A 14827-nucleotide genomic window follows, 5' to 3' on the forward strand; every position below is an offset into this window, starting at 1 on the left:
GACGTTCGCTTCCTTCTCTTTGTCAGCAGAACGTGATGAAGCTTCAACACTGAGCCAGTCTTTACTTGTGTGATAAACACAGCAGCGTTACTTTTAAAGAGCCGTAACGTATTTACTGGGAGTGATGGACACAACCGTCCAGACAGCTGCGGGAGGTCCCCACCAATGGCGCCCTCGAAGCTGTCAGTGGGAATAAACTTGTAAAAGCTCATCGGCCTCTGTCACTGTTATCCTAACAAATCACACAAGTAAGACGTGAGCACGTGCTTTCAAACAAGGCGGGGCTGCATCCGGGGCACAGGAAGTACCTGTGCTTTGAACTTGGCTGTAACTTCAGAATTCCACCTGAGAAAAAGCAGCTACTCAAGTTACAATTTGACCAACATCTTTCTCGTGATGAGTTAACACGTCTGGGTGTGTGAGGATGATTAACACGGAGCCAGGATCCCCCACAGAAAGCATCGCTCCTTGGAGACAAACATCAGTCATCATGCTGCTGATTTGGTTCCTGGAACTGAGGAAAGGACTAAGGCCATCCATGCATTTTATTTTAAATAAGGATGTAACGTGTCTCTTCTGTAATGATGGTTTTGTGGGCCGAGTTGTGTCCCTGAGACTCATCGGTTGGATCCCTAACCCCTGGAGTATCAGAGCTTGTGGTTGTATTGGGAGGTGGTTCTGGTTACATGTGTTAGTCGCTTCAGTCATGTCTGACTCTTTGCGACCCCATGGACTGTAGCTCACCAGGCTCCCCTGCCCATGGAATTTCCCAGGCAAGAATACTTGAGTAGGTTGCCATTTCCTCCTCCAGGGGATCTTCCTGACCCAGGGATCAAACTCAGGTCTCCTGCATTGCAGGGGAAGATTCTTTACCATCTGAGCCACCAGGGTTACAGGTCTCATCGGCCCTGATCTGATGAGACTTAGGATAAGCGATTAGGACCCAGACACACTCAAGGGAAACCCCAGGAGGACCATAGGAGGATGGCCGGGGCCCTCAGCGTTGCCATAGCCCAGCGCCTGGATGGTGGCTGAAGTGGGGTGGGTCCTCTATCAGCGTTTACAAAGCACGTGAACGATGGGTGATTCAGGGGGTTATCAGGGGCTCTGCTGGAAAGCACCCCGTGCTGAGGCATTTCAGGGGAAACCCAGGGGGTCTTGTGACAGGAAGTCCTCTGCCAGCCGCCAACCTCTGTGACCTCCATCACAGAGGTGCACATCCCACTTGCTGAGCCCCTCCTAGGCGTTGGGGGTGGGGGCCAAGGAGTCAGAACTTGAGGAGAAAGAGCTCAAGGTCTGTGCTGAGAGGTGGGAGCAGAAAGTGGAGAGTGAGGGGAGGGAGGGGAGAGGAAGAAGCCCATGGTGAACTCTCCAGCGGGGAGGAGGAGCCTTGCAGAAACCTGCACCCCAGATCAAGGGTTCCCAGGCACCAGCTTTGAGAACTGCTTTCCTGGAGCCTCCCTTGGCAGATAGAATGAATGGCCCTTAGAGGGGGAGGTGGTGGGGCTAGGAGGGGGGGGATCCTTAAGAACATGGGCGGAGGAGAGAAGGAGGGGCTGGATACCAGGGGCTGCAGTGACCATGAATGTGACCCCAGGTGCAGCGCAAAGGGGCAGGCACGGGGTGGGGTGGAGTGAGGTCGCTCAGCTGAGGGAGAAGGGGGTTGCAGAGAGCCCCTGGGAGAGCACATGATCTCTGAGCACGGGGCCCCCCACCCAGGAAAGAGGCTGAAGACAGGGTGGCGTTGGTGGTAGTAATGGTGAGACCACATGCACTCTGACGCCCCCACTGAAGCAGGCTGGGTCACGACCCTGACCATCTCGCTGGCCAGGCAGAGGACATCCATGCCCATCTAGCCAAGAGGACAGAAAATCTTGCCAGAGATTTTGCCAAAATCTTGCCAAAAAATTGCCAAAGAAAATCTCGATGCAGGGTTAAGAATCCCAAAACACCACTAATTCCATTTCTACTGAAGCCAAAAAAACTGCCTTCACTGCTCATAGAGCCTCACTGTCACTGCCCTAAACCCATTTAACCTTGAGCACACAGTGCCCCAGGGCTAGCATCCGCACACCCTGCTTCCAGGAGGCATGATTTTAAAATTGTCACCAGCAGTAGCACTTACATCTTCCCGAGGTCTGGGCGAGGGGAGAACCGGGCAGTCCTGCATCTCAGGACCCTCGAGTTTTCTTCTTTCTTGAAGAAACACAAAACCCTCGAGATTTATGTACTGCGAGATGGAGAGGAAAGGTGGCCAACGAAGACGGTGCATTTTGTGCCTTATCAAGTGTCATCAAAATGGAGGAAAAACAAAAAAATATCATCAGGTAGCAGGGACAGGACACCAACAGAGGCCGAAAACCCTGATCTGGGGCCAGTCTGGGGCCAACTGCCCGTCAGGCAAGTGGTCAGTGGATGGTTGCCCAGAACCCCAAGCTTTCTTCTCCCTGGACAAGTCCTTCTGGAGGCCTCCCCCAAATGACTTCCCTTCCCAGGTGCCCAGATACCCAGGTCCCCAGGTGCCCAGATACCCAGGTCCCCAGATGCCCAGATACCCGGGTGCTCAGATCCCCAGATGGCCAGGTCCCATGGCAGGGAGGGTGGGATCCCTGCTCTTCAGGTGCCCAGGACACCCAGCCCAGGGAGGCTTTGAGCTGTACCTCTGAGGGTGGCTGGGGCCCCAACAGGGTGCAGGCTGGGGCCCAGATTGGCCCTGTCCCTGAATGCCCCTCCACATGTGGGTGGCAGATCATGCCCAACTCCATCCAGCTTTGAGGTGCCCCGGCTAATGTTGATAGGGAGCAAATGAGTCTTGCTGGTCTCCCCAGAGCCTGGCCTGTTGCACCCACCCCTGAGTTTGTGTGGACCAAGCAGAGGGAGGAGGCCTGGGGGGTCCCCGGGTGCAGGGCAGGAGGTGGAGGTGCTGCCTCCCTCCAGTACTGGGGTGATTCACATCAAACAGTGGGGCCTTTGTTCCAGCCGCTCTGCGTGTGCGCGCGCGGGGCTTTCTTGCTCCTCATCGGCCGCTAATTACAGCTCTGCCTGCTCCCGCCCCCACCCTGGCCTTTGAAGTGGGCGTCGCTGCCCCCCCAAGGCCTCACACCCCTAATTGCAGCCCCCTCCAGGCCCTGCTGCTGGCTGCTAAGTTTTTCTTGGTCTTTTCAGCAGGTTGTTGGGGGAAATTACAGTGCAGCTCCAAGCAGAAGGTAAAACCTATGCTTTTATCGGGTTTAGATTAATGTGGGTTAATCTGTAAAGAATTTTAAAAACATGCTTTGTGTGGCAAGGATGGGCTCAGCCTGGGGGTGGGGACTGGTGCCCCTCGCCAGCTGGAAATGACAGAGCTGGTGAACCGGGGAGAGGAAGCAGCCTGGTGCCGCGGGTCCTTTGTGGGCAGACGTGCCGAGGTTCCCTGTGTCCCTGTCCTGTCTGGAGCACAGCAGCCCCGGAAGTGGCACAAAGCAGAAGCCCTGACTGCTTGGCCACTTTTGTGTCTGCTTCCTTTTTATATATGGTTAATAAGACTAACTTGAATGATTAAACTAATGCAGCTTGTGGTATTTGAAATGAGCCAAGAGCATGCTGGTGCGGGGAGAGGTAGGCTCATTCTCCCTTCTTACCCATCCCCAATCCCCTCCCCACATTTGGTCCCAACATAGCGAGAGGAGCCTTCAGAGATGGCTGTGTGCATGCCGAGTCGCTTCATTCATGTCTGACTGTTTGTGACCCCATGGACTGTGACCCACCAGGCTCCTCTGCCCACCAGATTCTCTAGGCAAGACTACTGGAGTGGGCTGCCATGCCCTTCTGCAGGGGATCTTCCCGACCCAGGGATCGAATGCAGGTCTCTCACGTCTCCCACATTGGCAGGCAGGTTCTTTGCCACTGAGCCACCTGGGAAGCCCCAAAGATGGCTGCTCCAGCAGGAAATATGCTGCTAGAAAAAAATTACTTGGGATTGGGGCAGTGGGTTGTGGTGTCAGAAACTAAGCAGCTGCTCTGGGCGGCCTCCTGGCGACAGCCTCCTGCCTGCCCTCCTCCTGGAAGGGTCCTCCCTTGGTTGGGCCCACATTTCCAGCAAACTTGGCCCAGAACCTTCAAAGGAAAACTGCCAGGGCCTCCTTGAGCCACAGATGTGACACTGAGTGGCACTGAGCCCTTGGACGGGGTTTGTCTGGGCGGGGTCTATACCAGAGTCTCTTAGAGGCTCATGGGGTGGTGTTACAGGGCAGGACAGTATAGGGAACAGTAAGCAGGTGCCTAAAGTGCGCTGTAACCCACTTGGGGAATAGAGGTGCCCACTGGAAAAAGACCCCAGCATCTGGACACATATTAATACATCACATTGAAATTCCCTGCAACAGTGGTTTCTAGACTTAAACTGTAATGTAGGAGACTCTTCCCCTCTAAAGTGACATGACCCAGAACTCCAGGTTATAAGCATAATAAAAGCAGTCCTGTATGCACAGAGGTCAGCATACAGTACCCTCACGTCTCAGCTCCTCTTCTTCTTCCCTTTCCTCCCCTTCTGCTCTGCTCTCCACCCTCGGATGTGTCTTGAAGATAAGTTTAGAAGCACTCCTTTAGCTGAGGTAGTCAGGGTCCTTCAGAGAAATTGAACCGTGGTGGAGGACAGGCTCAAATATCTCCTTTTTGTGACTCTGACCCCAAGTCCCCAGAGGGAGAGCCCTCCTGCAGGCTCTTCTGGCACTTCTGTCGTCAGGCGGGAATCTGCGTGGGGCCGTCTGGTGTGTGGAAGAAGAGACCAGCCACGGGGGCATCAAACTCGGTGAGCGTTGGTGGCGTGAGCTGCCGGGAGGGCTTCGGGGAACCCGGAGCGGTTGGGTTTTTCTGTAATTTACTTACTTGTTTGGCTGTGTCTGGTCTGGGTTGTGGCACGCGGGGTCTTCCGTTGCGGCGCGTGGCTTCCCTCTGGCTGTGCTGTGCAGGCTCTGGAGCTCAGGCTCAGTGGTTGCTTCACGGAGCTTAGTTGCTCCAACTCACGTGGGATCTTGGTTCCCAGACCAGGGAGCAAACCGAGTCCTCTGCATTGGAAGGCAGATTCTTGACCACTGGACCATCAGGGCAGTCCCTGATTACGCATTTTTGAATGCTAAGATGCAAGGCTGAGCCCTACAAGGCGTGGTCTGGGCACTGGAACTTCAGACGTCATTCAAAGGGTCGCCTGAACGAGTGACTGAACCCAGAGAAGTGGCTCCTGCAGGGGCGCTTGCCCAGAGGGGTTAGTCAGGCCAGGGAGGAGCGAGGGGCGAGCGGGAGTGCTGGGGAGCGGCCCACCTGGAACAGCCCCTGGGAGGAGGAGGCACCCCCTGGACACGGCGGGTGTGCAGACAGGTGAAACTGCAGCTGGGTGCTGGGCAGGGCTGGACCCCCGGCCTGAAGGGCACACCCTGGATGTTCTCTTTATCCCGGGAGCAGTGGAGGGAGAGCAGCCAGGCCAGGGCTGGGTTCCGCGGTGGCCACTACGGGCGGGTGCGGGGGGTCCTGAGGGGGCAGGAGACAGCTGGGCAGTGGCACTGTGGGACAAGGGTGGCTGGCCAGGAAGGCGGGGGCGGGGGCAGCAGTGTTCGTGGGTAAACTCAGTGGGGCTTCCTGAGGGAGGTGCCAAGGAAGAATTCCGGGGTACTGGCCTACACCCAGGATGGAGCCGGCTCTGAGTGGGCAGCGTTGGAACGGTGCCTTTGAGACGCTGGTTGGGGGTGTTGGGTGGGTAAGGATTTCAGGTGAGCTACTGCAAATACAGCCTGATGCTCAGCACAGAGGTACAGGCTGTGCCTTCTGCGTCCAGGGGCTGCCTGAGAGGAGGGGGATGTGAGGGAGAAAGCAAGTGCTCCAAGTGAGCCTCTGGGTGGAACTTCCAGTGAATTAGGGGAAAACGTACCACGAGTGTGCTTTACCCCAGGAATGCAAGGATCATTCAGCGTTAGGAGGAGATCTTATGCTTAATTCCACTGAAAATGTAAGATAGAAGATACGTGAAATCACATCAATTGAGGGGCAACAGCATTTGAGAAAATGCAGCAGCCCTTCCTCCTCTAAGTAAAAGAAAAGAAAAATTCTTTAATATGATGATGTTTGCAAGCCCCACTGAGATTCCCACTGAACTCAGGGACAAGAAAAGCCTGCTATTGTCACGGTTGCCAACATTTTCTGAAGGTTCTAGCTCATACCATAAAATAAGAAGACAGATGGTGCACATATTAAAACAGAAGGGCCAGCATTACTTTCATTTGGAGATAGTGTTTGTCTGAAAAACAAGAGATGCTGGAATTACTTAGTAGGGACTTCCGGGCAGTCCAGTGGTAAAGACTCTATGCCTCTAGTGCACTCTCGTGCTTCTGATGCAGAGGGTGTGAGTTCAATTGCTGGCTGGGCGACAAGAATCCGCATGCCTCAGTGCACAGCCAAAAAATAAATAAAAATAAAACGACCTCCCCAAGTTTTCTACTTTCATAAGGAAAAAAAAAGATTTTGTAAGTTTAAGGTTGCTAGATAATTGTACAAAAATGAATAAATTTTCCTAATGCTAGCAACAACCAATGACAAATGGTGATAAAATCATGAATAAACTTATAGAATACTTACAGAAATAACTTTACAGAATAAATGCAGGACCTCTACAGTCAAAACCATACTTTTAATTCAAGGTTGGAATAAACAGAGAGATATACATATCCCTGGGTGGGAAGACTTCACGTCATAAAAATGCCCTGTATTCTAAGATTAATCTATAAACTTATTGCCATTCTAATAGGTATTCCTGTAATGCTTTTTGCTCATTTGTTCAAATTTCATTTGGAAGGCAGAGGTAAGAACCAATCATTTTTAAGTTCATGTGGGAAAATACGTAAGAACTGCTAATGCATTCCTGAAAAGGGAAAACTAGTGTGTATATCCTTTATCTGTATGTATGAACACTTACTATAAATGCTGTTGTCAAAATAATACTCTGGTAAAGGAAAGAGAGAAAGAGATGAATACAGCAGAGATCAGGGGAGTGGATCCGAGTGCACGGAGAAGCCTCTGTGTCTGTGTCTATGTATTAGTTGCTCAGTTGTGTCTGACTCTTTGCAACCCCATGGACTGTAGCCCACCAGGCTCCTCTGTTAATGGAATTCTCCAGGCCAAAATACTGCACTGGGTTGCCATTCCCTTCTCCAGGGGATCTTCCGCACCCAGGGATCAAATCTGAGTCTCCTGTGTTGCAGGTGGATTCTTTACCACCTGAGTCACCAGGGAAGCCCCATAGAGAAGCCTGGTCCATCATAAATGTGATGTTTCAAAATGGTGGGAAAGGAGAGGTGTTTAATACTGATGCATGCAGAACAGCTTCTTGGGAGCAGAATTCAACTCATTAGCAGTCCAAATATTCTGGACCACAGACCAGACGGAAAAGAGAGCTACACAAACACAAATCGAAAAGTCCTGTAAGACCCAAACATCTTGAGGAAAATGTTACTAAATAAAAAATTTAAATACCTGGCAAAAGACAAAGCATCAAAAAGTATTCCCCCCAACAGCATCAAAAAAGAAGTGATAGGGAGAAAATATACGTAGTAAGCCTTTAGCAGCCCTTTAGAAGTCCTACTTTCCAAAGAATGCTTCTTGGGATGAGAAAAGCAAACTCATGGGCTTCCCTGGTGGCTCAGTGATTAAGAGTCCACCTGCCAATAGAGGGGACATGAGTTCGATTCCTAGTCTGGGAAGATCCCACATGCTGGGCAGGGTGACTAAGTGCGTGCACCACGACTACTGAGTCTGGGCTCTGCAGCCCGTGAGCCACAGCTACAGAAGCCCTTGTGCATGAGCGTCCGTGGTCCGCAAGAGAAGCCACCGCAGTGAGAAGCCTGTGCACCGCAACTAGAGAAAAGCCTGGACAGCAACGGAGACCCACCATAGCCCAAAGTAAATACATAAATAAAATTACATAAAAGAACACAAGCAAACTCTAGGACGCCCCTGGCAGTCCAGTGGTCGAGAGTCCGCCTGCCAATGCTGGGGACACGGGTTCCAGCCCTGCTCTGGGAAGATGCCACATGCTGCAGAGTGGCTAAGCCCGGGTGCTACAGCCACTGAGCCCGTGCTCCACATCAGCAGAAGCCGTCACCGCAGTGGGAAGCTAGAGTCCCGCAGCTAGGCAGTTAGCCACCCACTCACCACAACTAAGGGAAAGCCCTCCCAGCAACGAACATCCCACGCAGTCGAAAGTAAATACAATTTTAAAAACTGGAAAAAAATAATAAAAGCAAACTCTTATTCAATAACCTAAAGAGACCTCTTATCAAACCACTTTTTAAACGGAATCCTACCTTGCATTTGCTGGAAATGGTGGCCTCATGTGCTTCTTTCCAGCTGAGTCCAAGATTGACGGGCGCACGGCTGGGTGTCAGGGGGGAGCCCAGCCCTGGCAGGGGGCCTGGCCCAGGAGCAGATAGTGTAGGGTTGGCTCTGCTCCCTGTGCAAGCGTGCCAGATCCTCCCAAGTCCATTTAGACTCGCCATCACATGCTGAGTGTTCTCTTATGTTCTCAGAGATCTTTGCAAACATCCTTAGAACAGTGGTCATTAAATACCCAAACATGGTATATTCCTGAGGTGTGTGTGTGTCTTTAAATTACTAAAAACCATCAAGGTTAAACAGTCTGCATAATGGACAGGTGAGTTTAATAGAAAAACCAGGGGATTTGGTGATATGCTCTTGTAACACAAAGTTGTCATTTCAAATCCCCCTTTATCTGTCACCACTCCCAGCTTTTCCTGGAGAAAGCATCAGCCGTGGTTGGGATACAAGCCTCTCTTCCAAGCTGAACAGCCCCAAAGAGAAGTGGACAAGGGAGAGGGGAGGTCAGCTGGGATCAGAGTTAGGCTGGATGTGTTTGGGGACACTCTTGGGAGGTTTTCTATGCTTTCACTTGGAGGCAGTTAGGCAACCCGATTGGGCAGGCATTCCCAGGAGGGAAATTCCAATCATGAACCTTTCTGGCAGGTTCTGAACAACCGCAAAGCAGGGTCCTGCTGTTTTTTTGCACATGCTTGTGTCTAGTGGGTTCTTGGGACATGTCCCTGTGACTTTAGAGCCTGTGATGTGGGAAAAAGTGATTGCCACGGCACAAGAGGCTGGGGAAACCTGGGATAGAAGACTGCGAGGCTTTCTGTGTTGCCGAAGCCTCAGAGGCTTCCACTCATGGGTGCCTGCATGTCCCCAGGGAGGGCGCTGGTCCCTCTGCGCTCGCTGTGCCCCTCAAAGCTCGCGTGCTTGACACACATTGAAGAAATGCTGCTTCCTGTGAACTAAGCCCACCACGTATCTTGGGTCCCTGCTATGCAGGGCCGACCAGGCACCTTGGACAGAATAAGACAATTCATTGCGTCCATATGAACTTGCTCAGGATCTCATAGGACCCAATATGGAGAAGGACCTGCTGAGCTTTCTCTGGGTTCGGGGCTCCCGGTCCTGTGACAGGGCAGGTGTAAGAGGGGGCTTGTGGGATTTCCTCAGGAGACAGGGATTCCTGTGATTAGGATGTAAACCACCTGTACATGGACAGACAGATGGAGAAACAGACGGAGGGACAATCTCTGGAGTCACAGGGGCTATGCTGTGGGAAGCGCCTTTGGCATGGGCTTCCCAGGTGGCACTAGAGGTAAAGAGCCCGCCTGCCAATGCAGGAGACATAAGAGACATGGGTTCGATCCCTGGGTTGGGAAGATCCCCTGGAGGAGTACATGGCAACACACTCCAGTATTCTCGCCTGGAGAATCCCATGAACAGATGAGCCTGGCAGGCTATAGTCCATGGGGTTGCAAAGAGTCGGACATGACTGAAGCGACTTAGCATGCCTTTGGCATATTCTTTCTCCGCTTTCCTCTTCCTCTCTCTCTTTCCCTCCCTCTCTCTGACTCTGTTTCTCTCTCTATGCCTATGTCTCTCTCTCTCTCTGTCCCTCCCGCCCCTCCCTCCAAGCCCTGAACCCAGGCTCTGTTTGCCCCCACAAGTACCTTCTGTGTCAGACTGGCAGCCGCCCACACCTCGGAGCTGGGGCTTCCCAGGGAGAGCTTGGGGTTCACAACCAGAACGCTGCCTCCTAAACAAGGAAAAGGTGCCTTTGGGGGCCTGGGAACTCTCTCCCCTCCCTAGGCTGTCCTTGCACACTCTCGGAGGGATTTCAGAAAGTATAATCACGCTTAGATCACGCTTAGTAACTGTCCTGCCTGGAGCAGGTTCGCAGGTCGACTGTGGTTTGGGGAGGTCAGAGCCCACAGACCATGAGGAGAGGAACCACCGCCTTGCCCCTCCCCCAGGACGCTCCTGTCTCCTCATTAGCTGTTCCCTTGAATGACTGACTTCCCTCCGGAGGGAAATTCCTGAAACCCAGCAGTTGACAAACCCACACACCCTCGGAAGGCTGGGCACCAGATAAAAGCCCTCGCGGGAGCCGGCCTCCTGGACGGCCACTGCAGGCACAGGGACCGCCCGCCGGCTGCTGCCTCCTTTCAGCGGTGGCCGACCTCGGTCCTGGGCTTGGAGTCCGCACCAGGGGACACAGGTCCTGGGAGTTTTCTGGTTCGCTCTCAGCCCTCCCGGATGATCTATTTCTGTCTTTCCTTTGGGAAAAACGCGCTTTGCCAATGACTAATCGCAGGCCCACGGAGATGCTATCGGCAGGGCAGGACCCCCGCCCGGGGCGGAAATGAGGAGATAGAGCTGTCTGCAGCCCGACGTGCCAGCAGCACCTGCGCCGGCCCAGGGATGCGGCCGCCACAGTGACTGCCGGGCCGAGGTTGCTGCGAGGGCCGAGCCAGGTGCTCACGGAGCCAGTGGCTGCCTCCCCGACGCGGGCGTGTGCGGAGCCGCTGGATGGAGCTTGGGACCCGGGCCCCTCATGTCTGCCCTGCTGACTCTGTGTGTCGTGCTCCTGCCCCTGGCGACCCCAGGCCGCGGGGCCCGGCAATGGGAGCCCTGCACTGGTAGGTGGGGGGCGCGGATGGGGGTGGGGCGGCCTGGGGGTCAGGAGGGGAGCGGGCAGGCCGAGGTCAGGTCACCGTGCGGAGATGGCTGTGGGAACTGCACCACTGGGAGGGAGGAGGCAGAGATTAAAGGGAGCAGCAAGCCGGCGCTCACAATAGCAATGCCAGCAGGGTGGGGACTCCCTTCAAAGACCTCGCCGCCCCCACCCGAGGCCCTTCACAGGTACCTACCTGCTGGGCCTCCCGAGAAGGCCTTACACCTGCCAGAGGAATGAGGCCCGGCAGCTGGCAGGTCCGTCACCTGCCCCGGACAGAGAACCCAAGGCTGCACTCTTAGCTCAGTGCAGTCTTGGTGGCCGCAGTCCCTAGAGATGCAGAATGCGTGATGACAGCCCCTAGCGCACCGACTGTCCACCCCCACCAAGCGGAGAGCGGAGTTGGAGGGGAGATTCCGCCCCCTCCTCCTTAGAAAGGGCGCCTTGACCTGTCAGTGAGCATGACCTCATCATGCCTTTCTGGAGCTTCTACCGAGAGACTATTGATCAAACCTAACACTGTAAAACAGAGTAACAGGGAGACAAGACTGGAAGCCAGAAGCCAGGCTTCGGGAAAGGGAGTGAATGATGGTGGGGGGCGTTATGGAGGGTGGTGGTTTGGCCGGCTGTCATTGAGGGCAGGATGGCACTGGGATGGCTTGTGTGAGGCTCTGGGTTTACTTTCAAGTATCTGGTCCTGGGCTCCTGGAACCCTCCCTGGTCCCTGAATGTTGTGGCGCTTTGCTCTGATGGCACTTGGCTCCCGGTGATGGCACCATGGCCCATGATGTCCCCCCCCAACCCCCGCAGCATGAGTGTTTGGAACGCTCACCCGTATGGGGGGGTCCATAAAGGTTCTCAGCCCCCCACTCCTCCAGGGAACAGCCAGATCGTGCAGGTGAAGAGGAGCAGCCATGGAGTTGGGGTGTCGGGAAGGACTGAAGCTTGGGCCTCCGAGCCCCCAGGCCCCTGCACCTGCCACAGTCAAAGCCTCAGGATGCGTGATTTGCAAACCACATGCAGGCCAAGCCCACCTGCAACCCTGAATCCCTGGCTTGGAGCATGGAGGACAGACTTGCATGCAGGTCTAGGGTACAGGGGTGAAGCATCCGAGCCCGCTGTCCTGAGCACTCCGTGTCTCCCTGGTGGGTGAGTCACAGACGTGTGTCTTCATGTTCCCTTCAGCGCTGGGAACAGAATCAACCTGCATAGTAATAATAAAGGTTATTTATAAAGCCCGCCCCCTCTCCCCTGCAGGCATGTTGCAGATAGTTAAAAGATGACCCAGTTATAAATACCTCGAACCAGGGAGGAAAGATAAAAGTCAAGTAAATAATACTGAGCTCAATTTGGAACGCTCCCAGGACAGTCGATAATGGCCAGTCAGGATTCAAATAGTCACTTTGATGGAGTTTGGTTTGGAAAAGCACAGGAGTTTACACCGCGGGGTTTGTGTGGGGTTTGGGTTCCACCTTCCCTTGGCCTTTGTTCCTGGGTCTGTGCCTGGGAAGTGCTGGGGCCTTGACTGCAACCCTGTGACCCTGGGTTTTGAAGTCCTCTGCCCCTCCACCCCGTCCGAGCCTCTGACTCGGAAAGAGTAGCCTCTTACGGGAGGTGGGGTGGCCAGATTTGCCGATGGGCAAACTGAGGTCACATCTCTGCCCAGAGCCTGGTGGGCAGACCCTCTGATAAGGGCAGGGGCCTGGGGCTGGTCCTGCTGCACAGGGGCATCCGAGGACAAGTGAAGTCTTATAGAGCCTCAGCCAAGATGGAAAAAAAGACCTTAGCAGGTGGTCAGCATGACCAAGGCTGTGGAGGGCAGAGAGTAGGGGCAGGCTGGGAGACCGGCTGCAGCTGCTGGAGCAGCCTCAGGGTGGGAGGATGAGGTGGGTCTGCAGGGGCTCTGGGCGCACATGGGGTGTGTGGGGCAAGCTCCCCTGGGATGAGTGGGTCAGGCAGGATTCGGGGCCTCCCTGACCCCAGAGTCAGCCTGAGTTTTCTGACGCCCAGACCCCCCCCCTGCTCCCCACAGTGGGGCCAGCTGCCCTTGGACACAGGGCGAACCATGACTGTAAGACTCTACCAGCTCCCACACCAAGTCCACAATTCTGGGGGGCGTGATGCGTGTAGTGCCAAGAAAGTGGCTGGGTGTGTCCTGCGGGGATGGCTTGGTGACCTGAATTCTAGACCAGTACTCTTGGTCAAGGAGTGAACGGCAGCTGTGGCCAAAGAGCCTGCTGTCCACCCCTAACTCAGCCCATCCCCACCCGGTGTCATCTCCACGTGGACAGGAAAGGTGGAGGGGTTCAGTGGGAGCCATAATGGGGACAGCTGGACCCCAAGGCTGGGTCACTGGTGGGTGTAGGGGGTGGAGCAGAGAGAAGGGGGTTGGGGGGGAGTTGTCCAGGGGCTGTGGGATGTCAGAACAACATCCCCTGTAATCCCGGGAGTAGTTAGAGGCGGCTCCTCGCCTAGGACTCAGGGCGGTGCTGAGGTGTGGGTACCTGGTGGATCCGGCATCCGCAGCAGCCCCTCCCTCCTTCACTTGCTTGACACCCCTGCCAGGGAGATGCTGTGCCCCAGGCTGGGAGCTGGCACACCAGCACACCGCAGCCCTGCCCGGCACATGGACAAGGCTGTTGGCAGACATGGGGGACCCCAGGGCAGGCTGTGGGTGGGATCAGACCTGGTATCTGGGGTGGGGCGCATCCCTGGGGCTAGAGGCAGTGCCCAGGAGAGGTGGGGCACAGGTTTGCATTATAAAAGCTAGCTGAGGTATGGAAGCTGCAGGCCAGCGGGCAGGTAGGCAGCTCAGTGAAGGGCATCTGGGGGTAGCAGGAAGCCCTCCCTACCCCACCTCTGGCAGCTCCCAGGAAATCTCTCACCCTGACTTTTGAGCTCCTTTAATGAAAACGCTGCAGGAAGTGAGCTGGGGAGTCCTGGTGCTGAATGAGGCCCACAGGCGGGTTCCTGGGAGTCAGTGTGGGCACAACACCCCCTGCTGGGCTCACGCGGCAAGGCCGTCTGATCAGTTGGCAGTCTGGGAGCTGCAGCTTGCTTCAGGTCAGGGGACCTCTGTCCATGTGGGTGTGGCCCCCACCCCACCCTCTGGTACTGTGGCCACCAGGCTGCTTGGGAATAGCCCCAGCCCCAGGCCGGCGCCCGGCTCAGGAGCAGCCTTCTGAGCCCTACAGCCCAGGTGACCACAGGAGCTGGCACGTGGGAGCTGGCATGTGCCACAGCGAGGGGAGGGCCCCTGGCGCGGTTGTGAGGGGACCCAGGCTGAAAGGTCCACTTCACCTGCTTGACAGTGTTGCAGGGCTGGGGGGTGGCTTGCAGGTGGGGACAAACTGTCAGCCTGACGCCCATTTCCTTTTAAAACATTCTCAACCATTAAGCTAGGACCCTGCACAGAAATTAGGAAACAAAGCTTACTCATTTTTGCAATGGAACCTCATACACAAAGGGGCTGCCCTGATGGCTGAGTGGGTAAAGAATCTGCTTGCAATGCAGGAGACACAGGTTGGCTCCCGTGGAGGAGGGCATGGCAACCCATTCCAGTATTCTTGCCTGAAAAATCCCATGGACAACAGCCCGGTGGGCTACAGTCCATGAGGTCACAAAGAGGCCGACACGGCTGAGCCACTAAGTAACAACGTAGCAACAACATACACTATATGCTGCTCCTAGGGTTTTGATTTTTAAGAGTAAATAATGGATTTCCAGGAGGCCTTTTTCCAGGACAAAATCTAAGAAGCCACCATTCCGAGTTTTGGGGTCTGGGTTTTGTTTCCAGCTGGAGCC

At 54.7% G+C, this 14827-nt stretch overlaps 1 protein-coding gene across 1 annotated transcript in view; it reads left to right on the forward strand.

Moving 5' to 3' along the window:
- Nucleotides 1-10402: 10402 nt before the first annotated feature.
- The window catches only part of TSPEAR (thrombospondin type laminin G domain and EAR repeats), a 185653-nt gene continuing 181228 nt past the window's right edge, over nucleotides 10403-14827 (forward strand). The window contains exon 1 of the mRNA XM_086327842.1: nucleotides 10403-10988. Within this exon, the coding sequence (XP_086183968.1) occupies nucleotides 10904-10988 (85 nt within the window). The 5' untranslated portion in view covers nucleotides 10403-10903. The remainder of the gene's footprint in view (nucleotides 10989-14827) is intronic.

The sequence above is a fragment of the Bos grunniens genome, chromosome 1 (genome assembly GCF_055505025.1).
Source record: "Bos grunniens cultivar Pamir isolate PY7600 chromosome 1, Bosgru_T2T1.0, whole genome shotgun sequence".
Taxonomy (NCBI): domain Eukaryota; kingdom Metazoa; phylum Chordata; class Mammalia; order Artiodactyla; family Bovidae; genus Bos; species Bos grunniens.